Genomic DNA, 27,615 nt, shown 5'->3' with positions numbered 1-27,615 from the left:
TTGCCTAAAAAGGGTTCAGAGAAGGACACAAACAACTGATCGGATTTGTGGAAGTTTTTAGTCCTGTGTAAATAAAATCGTAACTGTCTATGAACACCCAACAAATGGAGTTTGTATTCCATTTTGTTAGCAAAGTTTGGGAGGAAAACAGGTAAAATAATGGTCTTATTGATGTTAACTTGTGATGCAACCTTAAGAAGAAAAGACAGATTGGTCCGAAGGGAAACCCTATCTTTATGGAAAATCATATACGGAACTTTGATGGACAAAGCTTGCAGTTCTGACGCCCTTTTAGCAGAAGTGATAGCCACCAGGAATGCTGTTTTCCAAGATAAGAATTTAAGATCTGTGGTTGCAGCAGGTTCAAAAGGTGGAGTGACCAAAGCTTGAAGAACCATAGTAAGGTCCCATGGGGGAACAGGATCTTTGACCAGGGGGGTGTAACAGAAAGGTACCTTTGATAAAGGCTTTACGCAGTCTAGAGGAGGCCAGGGAGGCAGAATTCCCACCCACATGAAAATGAGAGATGGCAGCCAATTGAACTTTGCTAGTAGAAGAGCTTGCTCCCTGTTGAAAAATATTGGCTAGGAAATCAAGAATGGCAGAAATAGGAGCCATGAAAGGGTCTACACTCCTTTTAGAAGCCCAAAATGAAAAATGTTTCCATTTGCTGCGGTAAATCTTCCTGGTTGAAGACTTATGAGCAGCCACCAGAATAGACCTAACTGGGTAAGCATACAGAAGACTAAGCATGGACTAGAACATCTCTGGGGGACTCCCTCAGCAGGGGGGTTCAGAGTGAAAAGCTTGCTGCACTTCACGTTGGAAGGAGATGCGAAGAGATTGCAGCAAGGCTGACCCCACTCTAGAAAGATCTGCTCCACTACTGAATGATTCAGAGACCACTCATAAGGCATCAGAATAGTCCGACTTAACCTGTCCGCTAGAATGTTGGACCATCCCAGAATGTGCATTGCTATGAGAAAGTGACTGGTGGAGATCGCCCATTCCCACACTCTCATGGCCTCACAACAAAGGGGGTAAGATCTGGTCCCTCCCTGTTTGTTGATGTACCAGACCACTGACTTGTTGTCTGATTGAATTGCAATGGTTCCAAGAGGAAGAAAGGCATGAAGGGCCTGCAACGCCAAAAGGACCACCCTCATCTCTAGAACGTTTGTGTGCAAGCTGGGACTACAGGCCTTGAACTGTCCTGCCCGAACAATGCCCCTCCCCCACCCAAGTTGGGAGGCATCCGTGGTCAATGTGGCTTGGACAGGGGCTGAAGCAAAGGGTCATTCCTTCAAGATCTCCAGACAGCACATCCACCACAGAAGGGACGACTGACAGTTTCGACTGAGGTGCATTGGATACGATAATGGAAGTTCCAACAGAGACCACCATACAGCTAGTGTCCACTGTAGTACTCTCATATGTAACCGGGCACACAGAAGAAGCATTATGGTCATTGCTATTGAACCTAAGGGCCTCAAAACTGATTCTGCCAGTGGAAGATGAGAACGGTAGATCAGAGAGACATGCATCCACAGGTTTTGTACTCTCTTCGTGGTCATCATGCTTATAATGGACATCAGCTGGGTATAGCAGCCCTGTGTTTCTTATGCTTAGTCAAACATTCTGCTTGTGCTGTGCTGTCGAGGTCATAACAAGGTGGAAATATGCATATCCACAGCTAGTGGAGTTTGGCTTTATTGACTTGAAATTGTCCATTAAAATGATGAAACAAGTCATGGGCATTCAGAATCACCAATTTGCTGAAACACCTGATGTTCATAAGTCTCATTTGCATATATCCCATGTGCCTCTGATACAAGGGGTTTGGGAGGTCACTCAGTGGAAGTTCTAGCTTTGCTGGAGTTTTCATTTTGTTTTTACTGAATGTTTTTTTCAGTGACCTTCTCACTTATTGTTTTGCTCTCTCCGTGGTCAGGAAGATTTTGCACTGTAAGGTGTCTATCACTGTCCCAATGTAGTCTTATCACCTGAATAGGATTTGAATGTGTTGATTGTGATCCCCAATTGCAGACCAAGCTTTAAGAAATAAGCCCTGGTTTGAGAAAGTAGACACCTGGTGGGAGCAGTGAGGAGCCAATCGTCCAGGTACGGATAGACCTGAATCCCCTGAAGCCCGAGGTGAGCCGCTACTACCACCATCACTTTGGTGAACACCGTGGGGGCTCTGGTGAGACCAAAGTGTAGGGCTCGAAATTGGTAATAATTGACTCTGAGCCAGAAGAGGAGGACCCTCCTGGAGCTTCTGTGCATTTTTATGTGATAGTAGGCATCCTGAAAGTCTAACGCGCACATCCAGTCGCTCTCTTGCAGGTATGGCATGATGGACTGTAGTGTGACCATCCAGAAATTTTCTTTGGCTACTGACAGGTTCAGGGCAGATAAGGACCTAAGACCCCTATTTTCAATGGCACCAAAAAGAACCTCATGTAGAAGCCCAATCCGGACTGATCTTGGGGGGAAAGGTTCAATGGCTCATTTTCCTAGCAGCTTGGAGATTTCCTATGCTGCTGCCTCCCTTTGTGCGGGTGGCATGTCTAGGAGGTGTTTGGGAGGAACCACAAAGGGGACAGAGTATCCTCTGGATATGATCTGAAGCACCCAGTGGTCTGATGTTACAGACTCCCATGCCTCCAGGTGCAATGACAATCATCCCCCGAATGCCTCCAGAATAGAGCAGTCGGGCAATCTCTCAGGGTTGCTGTCCAGGCCTGTCCAAGAAAGGTTCTCAAGACCTAAAATTCCTCAGACCCCCTCTGGCTCTGGGCCAGCATCTATCCTATCCCCCTCCGCCTCTGGGGAAAGAAGAGCCCCTAGTGTCCCGGGAATACAGTGACTTCTGGAACCACATCTTTTTTTTTCCTCTTTGATTCTGGGAAAAGGATCTTTGAGGGTTCGAGAAGTGGATTCTGATGGCAGACAGTGTCATCCCATCGTTCTCACTCTGGACTAAAATCTCTTTGATGGTCTTACCAAAAGGAGTAGAGCAAAAGACACCTTGAAAGGTACTGAAAACTGACATAATCTGAGCCAGGCCTTGTGCCTCATGGACACGCTGGACCCAGCTGCCCTAGCTGCTCCTTCAGTAGCATGTGAGAGGAGTCGCATGGACTTGTTGGAGACTGCTTTCAAAGTGGCCATCCTCATGAAGAACAAGTGTCTGTCCTCCTGCGACATGGACTTAGGGGGAGACTCAGCCAGCTACTTGAACAGGTTGCACTGGAGTCTCGTGACGTGGGCCAGGTAGTTCAGCGCCCTAATGGAAAAGGTTGCTGATGCATAAACCCACTTTCCTAAGCAGTCCATCATCAGTGATTCTCGGTCAGGGGGATGAACCGAGGAACTCTCTTGGGCTAGTTCCTTTTTTGTGGTTGCTGCTACCACCATAGCGTTTATGGGGGAGCCCTTGTTCCATGCTGGTCTATCTGATGGTGGACTCAAGATCTTATCAGGATATTTAGGGACTGGTTCCACGGTGTCCGGCTCTTTCCAGGCCCGAGAGGTGACCAGGTCCACCAGTGGATCTGCGGGAGGGGTCACCCAGGAAGTAGATGGGCCCATGCCGAAAGCCTCCCAGAACACGGACTCGTCAGAAGAAGGTTTGGGGGAGGACCAACCTCCCCATTGGAGTAGGATTTCCTCGGGAGGTGACCTGGGCGAACCTTCCCCATCTTCCAAATCCGTGTCCTCGGTGAGGGACTCGGGGGAGACCAAGTGCCTCCTCTTACACGTATGCTTGCAAGGCATGTCTCTGGTGGGGCTCTCCGGGGGGGGACTCGCAAGCCACTTGTTCCTCAAGGGGAACCTTCTGGGGCTCCTCGAGCATGGGCTGTCTCTCTGGTAAAATGATGGGATTTGTAGCTAGAGCCAAGGGGGTCAGGGCAGAATCCGAGGAGATAGTTAAGGGTCTTGATCCAGTGGAGAGAACCCTTTCTACCACGTCGAATGCCGAGGGAGAACGAACCTCCTGAGGAACCAATAAGGAAGCCGGTCTCCCCGGATCTGACATGAGAATCAGAGCTGGGCCTGAAGTAGACAGAGCACCAAGGGAGGGAACTCGGCCCAACAACGCTGGAGCCGAAGAAAAAAGTTCTACTCCTGCAGATCCGCCACCCAAGCTCCGGCTCCGAGAGCCGCTTGGATCCAACCTGGTCAGATCAAGCATGCTCCAGGCAGCTGTCGGTGTCGAGGATTCAGGTACCATCGGTAACGACCTCCTGACTAAGGTCATCCTCGGATCCAAGTACTCCGAACCCAGTGTCAGATCGGAGAAGGAGAAATCGGTGTGAAAAAAGGAAGTGAGCTCCCACCTCCAGAGAGGGGGGGGGGCTGGCAAGACCCCATCTGGATCTGAGTATGAATGAACCTCTTCATCATTTTATCCATGTCAACTTCTGATAAGCTACGCGTGGATCTCGATGAGGCCAAGGACCAGACCTGGCGGGTCGAGGAACCGAGGCCCTAGATGGAGAACGTGTCTCCTCCAGCTACGGGGAAAATCTTGAAGATTGGAGCAGAGGGGAGTCATGGATCCTAGGCTGACTTTTGGCGGGAGAAGGAAGGTCCAGAGACTTCTTACTTTTCTCTGGCTTATGTGATTTTGGCTCTCTCTCCTTCTCTCTCTCTCTCTCTGCCTCTTTTCTGCTCCACTTCCACAGGCTTAGAAATGGGAGGATGAGTCCCAGACTGGGAGGGAGGAGAAGCAAGAGAGGAAGGAGAGGAGGCCACAGCAGCCGCTGTGACTGAAGTCAAGGACGAGGCAACCGCCTCAGAAGTGGGAAGAAGGCCTTTCAGGGCAAACTTAGCCTTCCTGTCCTTGATTGCGTGTGGGTTAAAACCAGCGCAAATAGAGCAATCTGTATTCAGATGGGCAACGTCCAAGCGCATCACACAAAGAGAGTGTGGCCATCTGCAGCAGACAGTTTATGGCCACACTCAGTGCACCTTTTATCAGCCATGTCTCTATCCAAGCCACTCACCCTAGAGAAGGAAAAAAGGAGAGAAAAAAATACCTGTTTTCCCACTCAGACCACTCACCACACACTCAAGTCACACAGAACACTGAGGGAGGAGGAGAAGCAATGTACACTAACAAACTAACTCTAAACTACAATAAAGATTCTATTACACAACGCACCAGCGAGGGGAGGAGGAGAGGGAACCTACACTAAACACTTATACTCAAACATTTTAGAGAAAAATGCTGCTTAAAAGCAGAAAACCCACTCATTACTTGGAGATCAGGAGATCACGATGCTTCAACAAGCCGTGGCAAACGAGATCTGGGGATTGGAAGGTAGTGGAAGTGTATTATGGGTAAGGGGAGGAGCTTGGAGCAGATGCTAGTGAAATTGCCGGCTCGGATCTGGTATCCCACAGGTTGAAGACCAAATGAAGTAAACTACTTCAGATAGCATATTTTGCCTCCCATTGTCTGTTCTACTTGATCTAGCTAGCTGTTGGATAAAGTAGTGTATTTTTACACTCTAGCAAACAATTGTTTTTTTACACAAAAAAGGTCAGTGGATTTTCCATCTAGTAAACTGGGAGGCAGCCTGGTCTGTTGATGTTGAGGAAATACTTGAGATTTCTGAATGTAGTTTTATTGACTGTAGGGCTTATCTTGTTTTTTACAGCCTTTATAAATTCTGTACAGTTGACTGGCTCTTGGCTCATTTATTCAAAGTAAAGTACATTTATTGAATAACCACACTTTTATAAGCTGTTTATAGTACACTGCTACATCTTTAAGTTTGTTTGTGGTAGCATTTTGTACTGTTTAAATTTGTTTCTGGTAGCATTTCACTCCAGACACTAACTGTGCTTTTGCATTGGGAGGATTGGGATTGTTTATCTGGTGGTGGAAGGTGTTTACCTGGTCTAAATGAGCTGGGAAATGCACAAAATGGCTCTAGGTATTTTTTTTCACTTCTCCATACTCAGTTTGTACTGCTCTGATACCTAGATACCATAGACTAGATTCAGACCTGGTGAATCTTGCCTGTTATTGATGTACTTGAACACTAAACCAGCCATCTTACATTAAGAAGGGCACCCCTGCACCCTTGTGGCAGAAGAGTGTGGAGCCAGCCGTGTCTGAGCTGGGGATTGCTGGATGAAGGTTCATTGTGCGATTTCCTATTTGCAAATTACCTAAAAAATGTCTTAAATACAGGTGAAATTAAGCCTCATGTTTGTGTGTTGCAGCGCACCATACAACACTGGTTAGGGGTGCCTTGAACAGATGCGAACACCTTGAAATTAAATTTTTGCCTAAACATCTGTCAGTGGAACCCTCCCAAGCTTCCTTACTGCACTACGAGTGCACTGAGCAGTGTTGCCACACTTATCATCCATAGCCTTCAATAGAACAAGCATCTTTGTTAGTCCTAGCACAAAAACTGGTCAAACTAGCTCACTCCCTTCCCTAATAGTACATATGATAAAAACTTGCTATAATGGACGAACAGTTTCCTATCATTTCACCAGCCAACCTGATTGACATGGGCATCCTGAGGCGATTTAGTAATTGCCTCATATATACTGACAACCACTTACTCCTAAAACAAACAAATACCCTATGTGAGAGATGTAATTCCATTATGAAACTGGAATCAGTTCACTCACGTAACAACAAACTGGACATCAGACATGTTGTCAGAGCACACACTTCAGCTCTCACACAAAATGAGGTCATGACACAAACCCAAACATGTGAAGGTACTCACTAGAAGTCTACCAAAAGATCAAAGACCTCCCAAACATAAACCACTTTCACACACCGCTATGCAAATAGAAACCACTACACATAATACATATACCAGTGTCTTAGCAAATAAGTCCCTAAGACAAAACACCTCAAAACCTAATGTCCTGGTCATAGGCAACTAGACAGTGAGACACACAGATGTCCCCCTCACCAGGTTGGACAAGGAGAAGTTCAGGAGCCAGGATGAGTTAAATTACACAGGCACCCAAGTACCTCAACAAGTACCACTATGACTCTGTCATAGCCCATGTTGAAGTGAATGACATGAGATGTACCTCTCTGGATTATATGAAGAGAATTGTGATAGAACTCTCTGATTATGTGTCCCAGGCAAGTATGACTCTAGTCCTAAGCAGCATTCTACCTTACACCCAGGATGATGCCACAATATAAACAAAAAATGATTGAATTCAACAATTAGCTTAGCTTGTGGTGTCAGCGCAGGGGGATCCAGTATCTGTCAACTTGAGAAGACATGGTCGACAGGCCATGCTGCATTACCAGAGATGGTCTGCACCTGTCTCCTTGCACTTGCCACCCCCATAGTGCCTTTTTAGGCAATGTCAAAACAACAAAATTTCCGATGTAACAAAATCCACTCGAGACAAACTCAAGGTTCTGCTGCTTAATGCTAGGAGTCTCAACATGAAACCGCACTTCCTGGAAGCACTCCTTCCCTTTGGAAGATGTTGTCTGTGCAGTCACTGAGACATGGTTTAAAGCTGCGGAGAGCACCTAGGCCGCGCAAGGTTACAATGCCTTCCACACATTCAGACCTCAAAATGAGTGTGAAAGAACCAAAGGTGGATGTGTATCCATCTTCATTAAAACAAAACAATACAACTCCCTCAAACTACTGCATGTCCTATTAACTATACACAAAAATACTCTACCACATCATTGCTAGCTATAGGCCCCCACCATGAAAAGAATACCACCTACTTTGACTTACCAGAGACACTCGCCCTGCAGCCCAACACCTTAGGCAGAGGAGATTTCAACTATCCTTCAAACGACTAGGTGACACACATGAGCACAAACATGCTTGCCCAGAGGTTCCTGGATATTGTCAATACAAATGCTCTGGAACAGATAATCTGCATCCCCACAAGGAGCTCAAATGTCATAGACATAGTACTCATCAATATGGGGGGGTCACCCCCCAAGTGATGCCCTTCCTGGTAATGTCAAACCATAAATCAGTCTCATTCAAAATAACTATTGAACCTGTTACCACCACAGGAGCAAAAAAAAAAAAAAAAAAACTATAAAACTCTTCCAAAGTAAACTAGAGTCTACTAAGCAATAGTATAAAAAGTTTTATATCCCCCCCCCATAATTACAGACAACAATTACTCCCATTCAAAAGTGTACACAAATGCTCTGTATAAACACTTAAGCAACTGTACAGATTCAGCTGTGCCTGACCGGATTAAAATCCGGTCCTCCAGAAAAAACAAGCCACCCTTGTGGACGTCAAGCATATAACAAAAGGAAAAAACTGATGTCTAAAAACAAGAGGGAACTGACTCAGCAACGAAAGAATTCCCTCCATAGCTTGAACAAGCAAATCAGAAATCTTGTAAAGTCCTCTAAAGCTAATTACAAAGGTAAAATAGTATCCCTAGCTAAGGATAATCATAAGGCATTATTTAACTACATCTGAAATCTAAAAGGAAATGCCCAGCTATGTGCCGAACTAGTAGTAGATAGTACCACTCATACTTTACCAGAGGAAATTGTCAACCTGCTAGCTGACAGATTTGGCACAAACTTCACCAACCTGTCCCTGCCAGCCATACCTCAAAGCATACCTGACAACAGTCCTCTGCCTAGTATCTCTAGAGATCAAGTCATATCTGCGCTCTCCAATGCCAAAAACATGGCTTCAATGGGACCAGATAACATCCCAGGTTGCTTATTAAGCAATCTAAAACAGGACCTAGAGGACCCACCTGACGTTCTCTTTAACCATAGCCTGAGAACTGGCTTTGCTCCAGCAGAGTGGTGAACAGCAACAGTAATCCCCTTGCACAAAGTGGAGCCATCAACAGACCCTGGGAACTATAGTCCCACAAGACTAACTACCCTCATCTGTAAGGCCATGGAAAGAATCATTATGGACCTTATCAACAAGGACATAAGTGACCTTCAAACTCCAGACCCAACCCAGTTTGGCTTCATTAAGGTAGATGACACTTACTAAACCTAGTAGAATTCTTCAAGAAAGTCACCAAAGCCCTGGATGAAGACATGCATACTGCCTGTCCTGACCTAGCCAAGGCTTTTGACACAAACTCCCACTCGGGTATCATTGAGAAACTCTCCCAGCTGGGGATTAACCCTTACATCACTAGATGTGTAGCCAACTGGCTCACTGACAGAACACATACTGTCAAAGTTAGTGACTCCACCTCTACCAGTAGACCTGTCACCAGTGACATACCACAAGCATCTGTGCTGGGCCCTTTACTGTTTGGAATCTATTTCTCAGACGTCCAGGCTAAAGCAAACAGTCTCTGCCTTACCAAAGTTCACTGAAGATTGCAAACTGGGTGCAATCTCCGAATCTCCCAGTGATGTTAACATATTACAGGAGGGGCTAACACAGACAAATGACTGGTGCCAAAGCCATGGTCTAAACCTAAATGCAAATAAGTGCATTATTAACCCCTTTGGCAAAGTAGAATTCCCAGCCAATTACAATGCTGACAGCACCCCCCCCCCCACCGCCAAGTTCAAACTCAGTGGTGCAAATTCTGGGAACAGAGGTAGATGGCAATCTGAATTTCGACCACCAAGTTTCCACAGTGGTAAGGAAAGCCTTCTACATTGCGCATCTCATATGTTAGGGCATCTCATCCAGATCTAAGGATGTTATAACTCACTGTACTCGACCCTCATCAGACCACTAATAGAGCACAATGCTCCCTTCTGCATGTACCTCACCAGATATCTGCAGCAGGTGGAGAGATCACAGAGGTTTCTTACCAAGAAAATACAGGGCCTCCAAACCATGACTTACATGGATAGACTGAAAGCCCTGTCACTGTACTATGTATCATATAGGCTACAGAGAGGTGACTTGTGCTTGACCTACAGGGCAGTCTTTGACCCTGCCCTGATGGATATGATGCACATCCGCAAGTCAAATGGCACAAGAGTCACTCACTCTAGGGATCTTAACCTGGCCTGTGACATTAAAAAAACATGCTGGAGACACAGATATATCTCCCAGTGACTGCCGCTACTCTGGAATAAACTTCCAATTCATGTGAAGCAGAGTCTTCACTGACCCTATTCAAGCACAACCTGGACAAATGGATGGGGAGACCACAAATTCACCCCGGGGGTGGCACCCATGTCCCTCATGGACAGGGTTAGTCAATGTTTATCATAGACATACTCTATGAATTGGGCTTGTAAGGGCTCTAGGGCTGCTAGACTAATAACTTCCTATGCACCTTTGCAGCCTTCACCAGCTTTGCTGCCCTTCTGCTATCTTCCCTACACTGTGCTGCCTTCACCAGCTTTGTTGCCCTTCTGCTATCCTCCTTGTACTGTGCCTACTTTATCTTCCCTCCCCATCTTTGCATATTGTGTGATTCCTAACCTTTTTGCCATAACTGCTATCCTTTTTTTTTTTTTTGGTTTGCTTACCAGGGTAGAGTACTAATCTTCATGGACTTACTTCAGACTTAGCCTGTGAGCACTGTCTGGTTAAGTGACTTGCTCAAAATCACACAATTAGGCAATGGAGACTGAGAGAATCAAACCATGGGCCACACGTCTTTAACACAATTCCCCACTCAGGCATAGTAGAAAAGCTAAATAAGCTGTTTATTATCCCCTATGTCACCCGCTGGACTGACAAATGGCTCACAGATAGGATGCAAGAAATCAAAATACTTCCACAAAGAGAACAGTCACCAGTGGAGTCCCCAGGATTCTGTGCTGGGACACCTCCTGTTTAGCATCTACTTTTCTGAAGGTAAAGTCAATAACAAACAGCTCTGGCTGACTAAGTTTACTGATTGCAAGCTAGGAACAGTCACTGAATCCTGAAATGACTTGGCCATCCTGCAGGAAGATGTAGCCCAAATAAATAACTGGCGCCAAAATCATGAACTGAAACCAAATGCCAAAAAATGCATGCATTATTGTATCCTTTGGGAAGTTATCTATCCCAGGGAACTACCACATTAACAACACTCCTATAAGAGTTGACCCAATTGTTTTGGATTTAGGAACTTATGTGGGCAGTGACCTAACTTTTGAACAACATGTATTCGTTGTTGTAAGAAAGTTATTCGATATATACACATCAGAAAAAAATATGCCTCAAGGCTGGTCAAGCAGGACAATGCACTTGAGATGCTCCATGTTCAAATCACCATAGACAAAATCCAATACCACTTCCTTGCAAGTTATAGCTCTCCCTCTATGACTCAGGAAACCCATACCATGTATTTAAACTTACTGGAAACACTCACCATCCAACTGGGTACCATATTCATGAGCGACTTTAATTACATCACTATTAACTGGGAATCCTATATGACTCCAAACATACATCCAAACATACAGGCAGTGATTCTTGTATATTATAAACACAAACTCCCTGGACCAGGTTGTCAATGCACCAACCAGGGGTGCAACCATGCTGGATGTGGTCCTAACTAATATGGGAGAATGCTGTCCCCCCAGTGTAATGTCTTCTCTGGAAAGGTCAGACCATAAAATGGTCTCCTTTGAAGTAAAAATAAAGCCTGGACCTCCAGCTAACCCTGAAATATTCAGGAACTACTATAAATCTAACTTCCTTCTATTAACTGATAGGCTGGCAAAATGTCAAGCCCCCACAAACCTTGAGAACACTGCTGCCTATGAATAATTATTTACAGAAACCCTATACAAGCGTGTTAATAGCTGCATAGAGGTATGCTCCATGTTCAAATCACCATAGACAAAATCCAATACCACTTCCTTGCAAGTTATAGCTCTCCCTCTCAGGAAACCCATACCATGTATTTAAACTTACTGGAAACACTCACCATCCAACTGGGTACCATATTCATGAGTGACTTTAATTACATCACTATTAACTGGGAATCCTATATGACTCCAAACATACATCCAAACATACAGGCAGTGATTCTTGTATATTATAAACACAAACTCCCTGGACCAGGTTGTCAATGCACCAACCAGGGGTGCAACCATGCTGCATGTGGTCCTACCTAATATGGGAGAATGCTGCCCCCCCCCCCCAGTGTAATGTCTTCTCTGGAAAGGTCAGACCATAAAATGGTCTCCTTTGAAGTAAAAATAAAGCCTGGACCTCCAGCTAACCCTGAAATATTCAGGAACTACTATAAATCTAACTTCCTTCTATTAACTGATAAGCTGGCAAAATTTCAAGCCCCCACAAACCTTGAGAACACTGCTGCCTATGAAGAATTATTTACAGAAACCCTATATAAGCGTGTTAATAGCTGCATAGAGGTAGCTGTACCCACCAGGAAGAAGTACAGAACCAATGCAAATAAACAAGCTATCCTGGTGGAATCATGTCTGATCTTCCTGCTCTAGGCCAGTGATCAAGGAGTCTCAATCCCCACCATGGAAACTGGTGTGGAACATTCACTTGAAGCAAATATGGATAAACACAGTATTTTCAGATGCAGCTCTCTGCACCAAGCACATTTTTCCTTAAGATCACACAGGGAACACACTCCCATCCTAGGACCGGGTTCCCTCTTTCTCACCAGGCCCTATATAAAACCCCACACTGACCACAGCTGTAGAATTGAGTCCTCAGCCAAGTCCGCAACTTCCCTCTCTGTGAAACCAGTGCTGTGTGTCTCTGCTCCAAGTGGCTGACACGCACTCTCTGAAATGTGATTTTCACATGCACCTGTGAAAGGCTGGCACAGATTTATCAGCTATGCCCCTCTGCCCAGACTATAAAGGTAGGTACTGCCACCAGAACACTCCAAAGCCAACTACTATAAGGCTCTTACAATGGTACCCAATTATACTGAGTAAAATTAATACTAACACAAATGGTAATGTTTGACCAATGCAGCAAGGCTTTCAGGAACGGCTACAATGTCACCAAATAAATATAAGTATTCTCAAACATTAAAATATTCCCTAAAGGACCAGCCACTATGAAAAGTTTAAATATATTTAATAATAAATAAAACAACATGAAAATACTAAATATCTATTTACAATAAACACCAGAGTTTCAATCACAGAAAATATTAAAAATAACACAGATCGAAAGATTCACACAGATACAGAAAAACAATACTTAACTTATCTCACTATATTTTCCTGACTGATTTAATTGCTATTCCCTGGTTACTTACTAAAGCATGGCAAGATGAAGTGGGTGAGTGGCCTTACTTCTTTGTCAGGTTTCAAAAACAGACTCCCTTGAGACTTCTGTCTCATCGAATATTAAAGCATCATTTCAGTGCTGGTTTATGAATGACATCACATGCATATGGTCATCTGATTTCTGGTTCTAACACTACCCCCTTTACTAGCAACTGAACCAGACTCTAGCACATATGCGCCATAACACACACGCAAAGAGCTTTGCTAAGATGTGTTACAGCATCTGGAAGCTATTAAACCATTTCAGAAACTTCTCCCCTTACAGGGTAGCAATTAGTTCACCCCTAAGGATAATAAAGTAGGATTGTCTATGGCTGCAAAAAGAACTGTAACATACAATTTTTATGGCCTACACCAGGTAATTTAATTTCAGACTATTTTTCAAAGTTAGCTGGACTGAGATTAATGTCTTCTCTTCCAGTATCCTCTGTTACAATATATTCACTTCAGCAGTTACAATAAAATCTGATATACAGGTGTGTTTCTTTTATGTCCGGCAGGACTCACTGTTGGTACATTTTTAACACAAGCAGCTTTACAGATACATTTTCGACACAATCAGTTTGAAATACAAATGACATATAATTCTTTAAAAAACTCCGGCTATCTGTGCTAGCATATGTTACACATGCACTGCCCTACTTCTCCTGGCATAGCTGGCAATACCTTGCACCATCACAGGCTGTATAACAGAAGGAAGAAATCATGGCAAAAAATTAGGAGGTATAGCACCCAGCAGGATAAAAACACTCTCAAACTAAAAAAAAAAAAAAAACAACTCACAGGACAAATAAGGTCTACCAAATAAGAGGTCAACTTGGCCTCCCAGCCCAAGGACAATAACAAGGCATTCTTTAGCTATGTCTGCAGCCTCAAAGGCAATACAAAATTGTGTACAGAGCTCATTGTAAATGGAGCCACCTATAGTGATCCAGAAGATATAGCAAACTTACTGGCTGATAAACTCAGAGCCAACCTTATCCCTATCTCCCCCTTCAACCTTCCCTCAGGAAATACCATAAAATATAACTTCCCCTGCTATTACTAGCTAACAGGTCCTTAATGCTCTCTCTAAGACCAAGAACACTGCATCAATGGGCCCAGATAATATCCCAGGATGTCTTCTAAATAGCATGAAACATGACCTATCAGGTCCTCTGGAATTTCTATTTAACTGTAGCCTCCAAACAGGCTTTTTGCCTCATGAATGGAGAACAGCAACAGTCATCCCTCTGCACAAAGGTGGGCCATCTACAGACCCTTGAAACTACAGATTCATAAGTCTCACTAGTCTTTCATGCAAAGCCATGGAAAGAAATATCATGGAAATGATCAGTAATGATATAGTAAATCTTCAGACACTGGACACAACCCAGTTTGGTTTTGTCACGGGCAGGTCATGCCTATTCAAACTGATCGACTTCCTTGAGAAGGTCAGAAAAGCAATGGCTGAGGGCAAAATGGTTCACACTGCCTGCCTTGATCTGGCCAAGGCATTTGACACAATACCCCACATGGACATTGTTTAGAAATTCAAGAGGTTAGGTACAAACCTATATGTCACCCGATGGAGAGCCAACTGGCTCACAGACAGGACCCAGGAAATTAGAATTGGGGAGTCTACCTCTACAAAAAGGCCAGTCACAAGTGGAGTCCCTCAGGGATTGGTCCTTGGACTGCAATTTTTGGCATTTACTTCTCTGAAGAACAATGTCAATGGTCTTTGGCTGACTATATTTGCATAGGACTGCAAATTAGGAGCTGTCATTGAAGCCCACACTGATATAAATGTTTTCCGGGAAGGGCTGACACAGACAAACAACTGGTGTCAGAGCCGTGGACTAAAATTAAATGCCACGAAATGCATAATAGTATCCTTTAGGAAGTCATCTACCTCTGGTAACTATCATACTGACAACACACCCCTTAAAACTGACTCCGTAGTCAGGGACTTAGAGACACACCTAGACAGTAATCTAGCCTTTGACAACCACGTGTCTACAGTAGTGAGGAAATCATTCTATGTTGCACAACTTATAAACAAAGGTATGGCATGTAGGACCAAGGAAGTCATTGTTACAGTGTATTTGGAATTCATCAGACTTATTATGGAGTACAATGCTCCCTTTGGTATGTACCTAACCAGGCATATGCAACAAGTGGAACGTCCACAGAGGTTCCTCAATTAAAGAATACAGGACATAAGTCAAATGTTCTATGTACACCTCCTGAAGGCCCTATCCCTGTATCCTGTCTCCTACAGGCTATTGAGGGGAGATCTATGCCTGGCATACAGGGCATTGTCAGACCCCATTCTAATGGAACTCCTGCATTTCCACAAAACAAACAGCAGCAAAATTACCTATTCTGAACACTTAAACCTTGCCTGTGATATTAATAGGACCTGCTGGAGAGACAGGTATGCATCCTAGAGACTACCCCATCTCTGTAACAGGCTCACCATCCATGTGAAGCAGAGTTCCTCCCTAACCAAACTCAACCGCAACTTGTACAATTAGATGGGGAACAGGAAATTCATCCCAGGTTTGGCACCTATATCTAATGGATACAGGCAACCTGTAAATGGTTCATCTCCCAGGCCCCTGCTTGTAAATGTTTCATCTCCCAAGCCCCTGCTTAAAACTTATCAAGGGTACCCAAACTTGTCAGAAATTTGGGATGAACAGCTAGGTTTAAAAAGGCCCTTGTGATCATTAGCCTAGTAAACACCTATGAACCACAGCATATAAACAAAGGGATCGTGTCTAAATTGAGGGATGTCATTGTCACCCTTTACTCTGCCATCAATAAGCCAATTATTGATTATAATGGCCCTTTGGCATGTATCTGTCCAGACACATGCAACAACTGTAATGCCCATAGCGATACCTTACTAAAAAGACACAAGGCCTAAACAGCATATCCTAAATGGACATACTCATAGCCCATTCACTATACTCGGTATCCAACAGACTGCTAAGAGGTGACCTGTGTCTGACATACAAGGCATCCTCTGGCTCAATACTGATGGAATTACTGCAAATCAGCAAGTCCAGTGGCATCAGAAATACTCAGTCTAGGGATATAAACCTCTTCTACAACATCACCAGAATGGTTTGGAGGGACACGTATATCTCACAAAGAATACCACTGCTCCAAAACAACTCCCATCTACATAAAACAAAGTTCATCCCTGTCCATATCCAAGTGCAACTTGGACATATGGATAGGAAACAGAAAATGTATCCCACTATACTACTAATGGACAGAGGCAGCTCCTAAATGCTTTACCCCATGCATTGGTCCCCTCAAATTATCTATGCTACAATCCCAGTTATTATCTTTAGGTGTAATACATAATTATCGACCGTGAAATAGGCAGGGCTAATCTCTAACTAAATGGGATAGGTTTATTCAAGCACAAAAAGGAGTAATTGGATATTCTTAAAATGGGCTTCAAGGGCAGCTAGCCAAGTACTTACCTATGAGCAAGAAACAGCTCGTTAACAGCTTTTTAATCCTCTACACCAACTACCAGACAATTATTTTCTTATTACATTCTTATGTGGCTACCCGTGCCCTTAGCAAGGACTAATCCATCCCTGACTGACTCCCAAAGTTTCACTCCCTCAGCTTGCTCCCAGTATCTTAACTCAACCTTAATGCTCCTTTACAGGACAGTTGAACCACTCTTCCATATTCTTATTCTCTTCCCATATTCTAAGCAATATATTACCATGATCACTGACGGCTAATTGCGCCTTAAGTTGAAGATCCATGACACCCTCTGCACTGGTTAGGAGCACATCCTGAATTCTATCCTTTCTGGTACAGTTCTGCACTAGATGGTTGAACCCAACATGGACCAAGACTTCAGTCAGCTCCTATTCTTTGTACCCTGCAGCTCTGCATTACCCAGTCTACTCCAAGCAGGTTCAGCTCCCCAAACAGTACCATCCTCTATCTCCTACCCCACTTATTTTATTCTTTTCTTCTCTGGTCATCTTGATGTTTCTGGGTGACACATACAATCTGGCATTACCCCTCCTACTTCTTCTATTTAAACTCTTCACAGATTCTAATCCCATCCACTCCCTTGCAGTATTTCAGATACAGTGTTTTCCCTCCTTCCTGGTCTCCAGAATCACAGTTGATAAACTTCTTTATGCAAATTGTTACTCCACCCTCATCTGTCCTTTTTCTGTCATTCCAGAGTAACATACTCAAGGACACCTCCATGTCCTATCTTTTTGTATTTAGCCCAAGTTTCTGTGATACCAGTAACAGCCACCCTTCACTCCTTTACAAATGCTTGCAGCTCCCTATCTTCCTATCCAAACTCCTTGCACTGCAGAGTAATACTACATAACCTAGCTCTAAGTCACCCTAACCTGTTCATCTAGCATGTTTTCCATCTACCACTGGAACACCTATCTCACTCTTCTGTTTCTATCACACACACTCCTATCTTAGCTTGAAGATATGATCACTGAGATGTACCTTTATAACCCAGCTCTAAGTGTTATTATAAATTCTGGATTACTGAACCATGACTTGTAAAGAGGTGGTCTCCACCTACTAGTCCCAACCCCACCTCCTTTTTTCAGTGCTATAGTCAGTCATTAAGAACTCTAATCCTCTACTTCCTCCATGTTCTACTGCTGGTACAGGTAACATTTCTGAGACTGATAATTCCAACTGTCTCTCCTGGCATTCCTTTGTCACCTTCCTGATACGGTTTGTTGCCACATTAACCACCCTTTCCCAAAATGTTAATAGGGTTTACCTTCATCACAATATGTGTGTATCCCTGCCCCCATGTGATGACATTGGTCTCTTCCTCCCAAACATTATGAAAAATAGGCCCCAAAACTAATTTCACTGAAATCACTTCTCTATACTCTTAATCCCCCTTGTGAAGCAGACTTCCATCATTAAAAATCCTCCTCTCTGACTCCATACTAGCTCTGATATTTTTCACATCCTAGCCCATGCCATTACCAATCCTGTCTGTAACCTTTCCATTCCACTTCTGCTAATTTCAGCCCTTTTCACAGTCTGCACTGCTTGCCATCCTCACTGTGCTGCATGTAATCTAGTCTCCATCACTCCCATGCTCCTCCTACAAGCCTTCTCCAGTGTTCTTTTTACCCTCTGTCTGTCTCATTGTGCTAAGTGTCCCTCTCTGCCCACCTTCAACTTGCTCTCCTTGTGGTGTCCTGCATGGCTGCCTAAAGATCCATTTTCCCTTTATTACTTGTCACTGATACCTGCATCTGTCCTTCTACATCTGCTTCATTCTCCTTGCTCCCCTGTTCGCAACTGCATCTTCTACTTTCATCTTACGCTGTGCCACCTTGCTTGTCTGTACTCTTTAGACAATCACTGCCCATGTAATCTGCCTCCCCCTTATCTTTTCCCACCCCATCCTGTCTGCCAGCCTGCTGCTTGACTCTTATCTCCATTCTTGCCAGTCTCCAACCATCTCTAGCTTACCTATTCTACCACAAAGCTCCATAATTTTCTTACAAACCTTACATATTGTGCTACTTAGAGCTCCCTTAGCAAAACAGCTGCTCCAAGTCAGTGGCACCTCAAAAATCTCAGTTTCTCCCCCTCCTTCTATCCTACTTGTGTTATTCCTTTCATGTCCCAGTCTCACATTCCTAGCCTTTTTATTTTATTATTCTTCTACATATAAAATCACTTTTTAAACATAGCTAGGGTTCTCAAGTTTTATTATTGACTTCTTAAGTCAATGCCAAGCAAATGACAAACTGAAAGGTGATTAAGAGCACTGGACAAACAATTATCACTTGATTTGCCTTACAATTTCTTATTCAGAGACAAAATATCAACTACATCACTACCCTTTCTGACAAAGTAATTTCACAGGTTTTAGAGACTCAGTTACTGCACAACTAGTACTTATTGGATACCACAAAACAAGAATTCACACCAAGTTTTGTTCACATACCACAGAAACAAGCCATGAACGAATGCTTGTCTTTTCTATCCACAGGCTTTTATAACATGGAAGAGACCATATAAATGAAGATCTAAGTATAAATCAGACCAAATCAATAAGGTAGTTTTACTAAATTATTTCATTTAATTCAATCATCTTCCAATAACCCATTCATTCCACTGCAGGGTCATTGCAGAGCTGGAGCCTATTGGATACTCTTTAAGCATCAAGGCAGTCAGACTAATCTTAAACAGTGTGCACATGCACACACACACACACACACACACACACACACACACACACACACACACACACTCACACACACTCACACACACTCACACACACTCACACACACACTCACACACACTCTCTCACATTCACATACTCACACACTTACAGCAAACACAACTAATGGCATTAGGAACACTCACCGACTCACCTATGGCACATCTTTAGGATGAGGTAGGAAACCAAACCACCGAGTAATAGTCCACAGACACAGAAGAAATGCAGAAGGAAAGAATGTGTTCAGGGTACTGTATGAAAAAATATGGGTAATAATCAAGAAGGGTGGACTCCCATAATGTGTGGTAGTAACACAGTAGACATGGGGAGGAAGTACAGGCTCCAGAGAGAAGGCAGTGAGATACCCAACTGCTAACTGCTCAAATCACTATGCAGTGAGCTAATGTGTATGAACTGCAAAATAATGGTTGCAAATCAAAACAATAAATAAAAGAAAAACAGTTCTTAATATGTATTTGAGCCAGTTGTTGGATAAAAATCTAAACAGTCCTATAATACTATGCCCTGGACCTATTTTCAGATGCTGAAATGACTACACTCCTTAAAACCAGACTATGAACTGCACACCTGTAGTTACAAACAGCTGCATTACAAACCAGCAACTTACCAACAAATTTCAAATAGTAATTAACCCAAAAAATAACCATAAAAACAAACAATAATGGTAATCAAGAAATAAACTTATTTCAGCTGAAGATGGCAATGAAGGTCAGGCTAAAGTTTATCCCTTTCACTGCCATACTTTGGCTCTACCTTATATGCTGTGAGCATATAATAATAATAACAATATGAAAATGTTAAGCTAGATGCACACAGGAACACGTACTGTCACTGCAATCAGAAATTAAAGGTATGCAATGCATTTCATACTTCTACCTTCAAGGTGACTGGTGGCTTCCCAGGCGGATTTGTGAGTCAGATGTACATTTGGTCGTGGGTCACAAAGGCTGTCTTGCCCACTGCTTTATTTGCATATATAAAATGCAAGCTTTTTTTTTTCTGGAAATCTACATGCTCTAAACAGTCTTGCAAGCTCAGGATCATGCATGGACATATGTATAAACTGTTTTGGAATGCAGTTCACAGAGGAGACTCATCACTTATTTGTTGTGTCATAACTAATTTCATTCATACTCTAATAAAATAAAGAACTACTGTGAGCCAAAGAGAAAAGTTACTACTACCATTTTTAGTGATCAAGTGCTAAAAAAGATGCTTATAGCTAGAGCACATGCATATCAATGTCAAATACTCTGTTGCCACCATTTTAAATATCAGTTATCATTACTGTGACTAGACAGAGCTAAGATTTACTCACATTTAACTCCTATTTCTGGCCATGAAGAAGAAGACGGATTTAAGCAAACTTAAGGAAGCAGTACACGTATATAAACATTTTTTATTCCTATAACACAACTCTGATTTTGTTTCTTATGTTGTGGTAGACAAGATTTAATTAGAACAAGAAGTAGCCTTTCAGGAATACACCACGTAAAGTCAAGATGTACAAAAATACATTTTTAACATGACAATAGTTTGTCCAGCACAAAAGGTCATTCAATGTTCCATCTTCAAACGCATACAAAAATTAGATGGGTAGAAAGCAAAAGGAAAGAATGTGTCCACGGTAGTTTATGAAAAAAATATGGATAATAATGGAGAACAGTGGACTCCATATTGTGTTTACATAATGCTTACGGTATTAAAGTAGTGGCATAGTTTGACGAATGTGTGCTATTGTCCATAGCTCTCAAAAAAGGCTCAATTCAGAGACATTTTATTTTTAAATTATTTCTCTTAAATCACATTTAAAAAGTTGCTACAACAACAGATTTCACATAAACACACATTTTCCAAACAATAAAAATTATAAAACTCTTAATATTTAACTGCTGTATTCATTGACATCAGAAAAAGATGAAACATTTTAGAAGAGACACAGTAAAACATAATGAGGCAAAATCAGGGACATTTGAAAGCTACGCAATGAACTGCCAGTCAGACCTCTCAGCAACAGCTCTCACTTTTTTTTTTTACCTTCAGAATCAGAGACATATCCAGAAATAATCAGTGGCACTTTTTAAAATATTAGTACAATTAATATGCGAAGGCGAAAAGTATAAGAGAATGTGAACTAGAAAAATAAATGTATCATTCTAATGATTGTATCATTTATTAAGTGCATCCCACCTCCTTTTCTCTCTAAATCGACAGATTTAAGATGCATTATGTGGGAGACAGCAAATTTTTGAGCCAAAATTAGTGACAGGAACTTTTGTCATCTTTAGCTATAGTATCAGCTAGATGTGATAATGAAGAACACAGGCCTTGTGTAACCATGTCACTTGCTATTATGATTCTGCATATACGCGTCATCCAGTGTTCTCCATTATGGTCTATTACAATCTGTCAGATATTAAAGTTTCATATGTATCATTCAGAAAATACATAGTGATGCAAAATCTGTTTTTCTATCATCCATGATACTGCCTCATATATTTTTTGCAATTTCTCTTGTAAATCATACTTTCTTATTGTTCAGAAAGCTTATGTTGATGCAAAGCATTTTGTACTATTAACTTTTAGTATCTCCAGTTTTACATCTTATTATTTATGCTGCTCCTCATTACATTTTTTGATTTTCTGGTAAATCACTGAGGATTACAATCACTAAATAATGACAGGTATTGGTATTTCATAATTCTTAGTATTCAGAAAATGCATATTGATGAAACATCTGTTGTTGTTCTATTAACTTTTACAGTCAACAAATGAGTTATACTAGTATTTGAATACTGGTATCTACATTATGAACTGCTACTTACAACATGGTCACAAACCATTCCTAAGCACTATTAGTAGCTATGTTAACCATTATCTCATACTGTTATATTATTTAATGTCTGCTTGTGTGCAATACTGAATGTTTGCTTAAAAATGTTTGTACTGTGTTGGAGCTCAGGCCTCCCTTAAAAAGTGTTTTTAGACTAAACCCAGTCAGACAAACCGGGTAAACAAAAGCAAAATTAAGTAAAAATAAAATAAATGGTTCCGTGTTCTCTATTATACCACTATCAGTCCACTTAATGTAATAACTGATACACATGCTACACCTTTGGGATATGTGTATGGGGAGGCAAACTCCACCATCTTTTATCAGGGGATTTCAAAGAAACACTGCAATTTTACCCCCAGTTTGGCTCCCATGCCTCTGATGGACAGAGGTTGTTAATAAGTAAAATGTTCTCCAATAACAACCTCCCAAATCCCTTTGATATCTCCTTACTAACACCCCTCCTTTCTAATAGATGCCCAATTGGATTGGGGTGCACAGCTAGGCTTATAAAGGCCCTAGTGGTTAATAGCCTAGTAACAACCTATGAATCCATAAACAGCTCTATAGAAAGACAAATGTATGCCTCTGGACTGTTTCTACTTTTGCCTCATATTTGCACCCTTTCACTGGTATTTTTTTTTGATTTTCTGGTAAATCACTGAGAATTGTTGCCAGTGAATTAATATTGGAAGACATCGATTCATTTTATTCTTCTTATAGTTTAGAAAATGCGTGCTGATGCAAAACAATTTGATCTACTAACGTTTTAAGTGAATTAATATTTCAAAAATTTCCCTGACTGATTTGAGGATTTTCTTGAGCAAAGAAGTCAAGATGCCTGTAGATTATCTAGTGCAAAAGCTTTGTTTAGCATACAAACTAATCTAAAATTTATACTTACATAAAGGTTGGCATTTGATAACTGTGTGTGCTCTTTCTGCAGCAGTAAATAAGCCCGGGACTGCATATCTTAAATAGCACATGTGCATTTGCAATGCTTTAATTAGAAGTGTAGAAGTACAGCCTACAGCATTTCACTATCCGAAGTTTTTTTCTGTATCACATGAAAATTTGCATTAAGAAACACGTTTACTCCAATATTTTCTTTTGACATACAAAACTCAAACTGTTCATTCTTGTAAGTGCCGATCATGGCAGATTCGCACAGGTAACAAGCAAATTGAGATTAATCGGGAAGCCACCGTTCAGTTGCCAGTGTGTCTCTAAGCAACACTAAAGTTTACTATGGATTTCGTTTAATATCATTTTAGCAAAGCGCATTCTGCAAGGTCTTTCAAATTCACAAGGACCATATAATAATTTAGCTGCGCTTACATTTTTCACGTCGCACAGTGTTTAGGGAGTTGCATAGCAACACTGGATTTCTGTATGGTAAGAAGACTAGGAGTGGAAAACTAGTCAAAAAAAGTGAATCAAAACCTTTCTTCTGCCCCTTTGTGGGCAATCCCTGAAACTGCAGTCCGTTGTAAACAAGGAGTATTGTCAGTCACTTCCTGGACAACCACAGTTTAAAATGTCGGAAATAATGCTGTCTGGTCCGCTACACTTTACAGCAAAAAAAAAAAAAAATCTTAATATTGTCGGAAAGTACAGGGACTCTTATCTGGTGCTATTTTTTTATTTATTTATTTATACTAACGCTGTGTCGGTAGCTAGCTTACAATTGAGTATTTCAGAAACAACAACCCTGACAGACATACCTCTCGACCTCTTAGCTTGCTCATTAAAAAAAAAAAAAAAAAATCCGGAAAAAGCCAAAAATAATGGGGGACAAAGATGCAAAAATAGGATCAAATTTTAAATGTTGATCTTATAAACGTTGCTAGAATAAATTTATGTTAGTATACATTTGTTAAACACATTGAAGTCTGAAACTCAAATGTCTCATATATTAACTTCGTTCCTCAAGGCTCTGTTCGAAAACTACAGATTTTTTTGAGAAACAGACAAAAAGATACAGCAAAATCTGGACGTGATGTAAAAATCTGGACATGTGTGAGGTATTGCTAACAGTGGGTATTTGCAAAAGAATATACCTATTAAATGAGGTAATCTCCAAGTGTAGTACCTCTGATTTTAAGGGTCATTCCTGATTTTGACTGAAATTTTAGTTGAGCCTCTCTCAACCCCTCCTAAAACTGATGACTTTTCGAGAAAGAGTAGTGAATTACACTTAAATAATAATAATTAGACTTATAGACTCCCTTTACTTGAGAAAATGCTTATTAGTTCACATTCTTGAATTTTATCAATGTCTACAGTCAATGGTACTATTATTTTAAGTGTCCACTGATTATTTCTGGAATTTTCTCAGATTCTATTGAGAGTTCTTAATTGGTTGAAAGCTATGAAAAATAAGCAATGATACATGACAGGGTGTGTGTTATTGTGTAAATAACACCCCCAAGGCGTATTCTGAGGCCCAATGAAGGTGGAGGGCATCTGCACCCCAGACGGGCATTATTTGCACAATAACACACACCCAGGAGGGCATTATTGCATTTAGGGAATGGGCTATCTGTTAATTTGGTATTTTCTTCATTACAATATATCTGTCTATATATATATAAATACTTTTTGTGTGTGAAATACTTCCGCCACCTAATGTTTCAGACTTGCTGTAGACTATGTAACTGTTGCTGGAGGAAGTATTTTACATTCAGAATATAAATTTGGTAGGTATTTAATGTCTAGGCACACACTCTCACTCTCTCTCATACACACACACACACACACACACACACACACACACACACACACACACTCAGATGTACATTTAAAAACACACACAATTGTAGTCATTTAATAGTGCCAGCCATTAGAAGTTTCATACTTTTGTACCTGTCAATTGTTCAGATTTTTGCAGAATGTCCAGATTTATTGCCTCATTTTTTGATCTGTTCCTCATAAAATAAATCATTGGGGGATGAAGCTACTAAATAATGGGTTACATTTGAGTTTCTGACTTTCATACCCTTCAGAAAATGCTTGTTAACATGATTCCTGTTATTATAGCAATTTTCTAGTTTTATAAGCGTAATATTTAAAATCTGTTCCTATTTTTGATCCTTTGCCCTACACTGTTTTAGACTTTGTCTGGATTTCTTGAGCTAAGAGGTTGAAAGGTATGCATTCCTGTTAACTGTAAATGACTTGCAGCCACTAATCTATTGATCTGTCTCACCCCCCACACACTCACACAAACACTTCTGCCTTTATGCATGTAAGCACCTGTACAGATGTAGACAGAAACATAAATGCACACACACACACACACACACACACACACACACACACGCACACACACACACTATTGTATTTTTTAAATTTTCCATTTGTTTTAATTTTGTTCTCACTAAACAGCAAAAGCGCTGCTTAGCGTATGTAAAATGTTTCAATCAATCTCACACTCACTTTCATGCACACATACACTGACACACACACACGCACACACTTTTCTTTTTTTAATTTTTTGTTTGTTTTAATTTTACAATCATTAAATAGCAAAGTGCTGCTTAGTGAGGTGAAAATTAATGGCAGCCATTATCTCTGTTACAGTCTGAGCTCCCTGGCAGCTTAATATACTGCCATAAAGGAGCAAACTTGTTTTTCGGTGTGCATTACCTGTACATTAACAACCTGCTGGAGTACGTTCATTCTGCAGTCAGAGTGACGATGTACAGGTTGCACATTCTCTCAGAATAATTGACACCTTTAATTATGCTATACTTGCAACCTATACTTCTAAATCTTGCCATGATTTTTCTTCAATTGATGAATTTCGCTGTTTACTTGGCTATCTCACTCACAAATGGAAAACACAATGAATCAAACTCAAAGGTTTTACAGTCTACTTACTGTAAAATAGAAAAATGTTTTTTGTAAAGATTTATACCTACTGAAGAAATGTATATAATTTTTTATCTTTTCTCATAACTTTTTTAGTTATCTCACTTGTAGATCTGCCACACTTTCATTCTCTGTTACGTCTAACAATGGCACCACTATTTCCCCAGATCAACACACTAAACTTCTAGGGGTTATCATAGACAATAATCTCAAATTTGACCTACAGGTCAACAAAACTGTACAGACCATCAATAAGAAGCTTGGATCACTGTATAGAAACAAGACACTCTTAACCCCACTGGCTAGGACTGAAATTGCCCAATCACACCTACTCTCTTCTCTTTTATATGCCTCACCTGTACTCTCAAACCTCAATAAAACCGAACTAAGTAAGCTGTCTCATACCTACAACCATATTCCCAGATACGCCACTAGCTCCACCTATAGAACCCATCACTGCCAGAACCTGAAACAACTACAATGGCTAGAACTGCCCAGCTTAATTCAAATCAATCAACTCCTAATAGCGCACAAAGTTCTGTACCTCCCTAAAGATACTTCCTCTCTCATAAATATTATTAAGTCATATAGCAACCTGAGATCCCTACAGTCACCCGACAAATTACTGGTCCATACCCACAAAGCTAATAACTCAGTTGGTGAATCCCTGTTCACCAACTTTGTTGGCAAAACCTGGAATGCCTTGCCAAACTATATAACCCTACAATCAACCAAAAGTCTGTTAAAAAAAAACCTCAAACAGTATCTCAAATTGAACTGGCTATGCCCATGTACTAACGTGGATTAAGTTATAAAACAATAGCATAATCAGTAATTATCATAGTATAATCAATAATTATCATAACATCTAACTACATCACCATGCTATGTATCCAATCTTACTTGTAATTGCATCTGTCCATGAGAACTGTGTGTCCCTACTAGGGACTAACTGTGAGTTACAATCTTACTTGTAATTGTGTCTGTCCATGAGAACTGTGAGTCCCTACTAGGGAACATTACTAAACCAATGTACATAACATATATTTCCACTTTGTTTTTATATATTCTAATTGTTTTCTAACTTCTTGTGTAACCTTTGTATGTCTGTCCATGAGAACTGTGAGTCCCTACTAGGGAACACTCCTAAACCAATGTACATAAGGTATATTACCACTTTTTTATATATTCATAGGTTCATAGGTTCATAGGTTCATACTAGGCTATCTGCCCAAGGGCATTTATAAGCCTAGCCCATAGTTATGTGGCTTTCGCCACCCCTTTAGTTTGAATAAAAACTATGCCTATCATTTTGCTGTGCCTCTGTCAAGCAGTGACACTGAAGTAATCCCTGGGGTATATCTGCAATCTCCCATCCATTGGTCAAGATTCCTCTTGAACAAGGCCAGAGAGGTGCTCTGCCTC

The 27,615-nt window shown here is 41.4% G+C and overlaps 1 protein-coding gene across 1 annotated transcript in view; it reads right to left on the bottom strand.

Moving 5' to 3' along the window:
* UBE2U (ubiquitin conjugating enzyme E2 U) overlaps nt 1-23,707 on the bottom strand; it is a 658,880-nt gene extending 635,173 nt beyond the window's left edge. The window contains exon 1 of the mRNA XM_044085559.1: nt 23,222-23,707. Within this exon, the coding sequence (XP_043941494.1) occupies nt 23,222-23,287 (66 nt within the window). The 5' untranslated portion in view covers nt 23,288-23,707. The remainder of the gene's footprint in view (nt 1-23,221) is intronic.
* Between the last annotated feature and the right edge of the window lie 3,908 nt (nt 23,708-27,615).

This window comes from Protopterus annectens, chromosome 10.part0 (genome assembly GCF_019279795.1).
Source record: "Protopterus annectens isolate FY-2018-M chromosome 10.part0, PAN1.0, whole genome shotgun sequence".
In the NCBI taxonomy this organism is placed as follows: Eukaryota; Metazoa; Chordata; order Ceratodontiformes; family Protopteridae; genus Protopterus; species Protopterus annectens.
The sequence above is the reverse complement of the archived record's forward strand: the minus strand, read 5'-3'. Positions and strand labels throughout refer to the sequence as shown.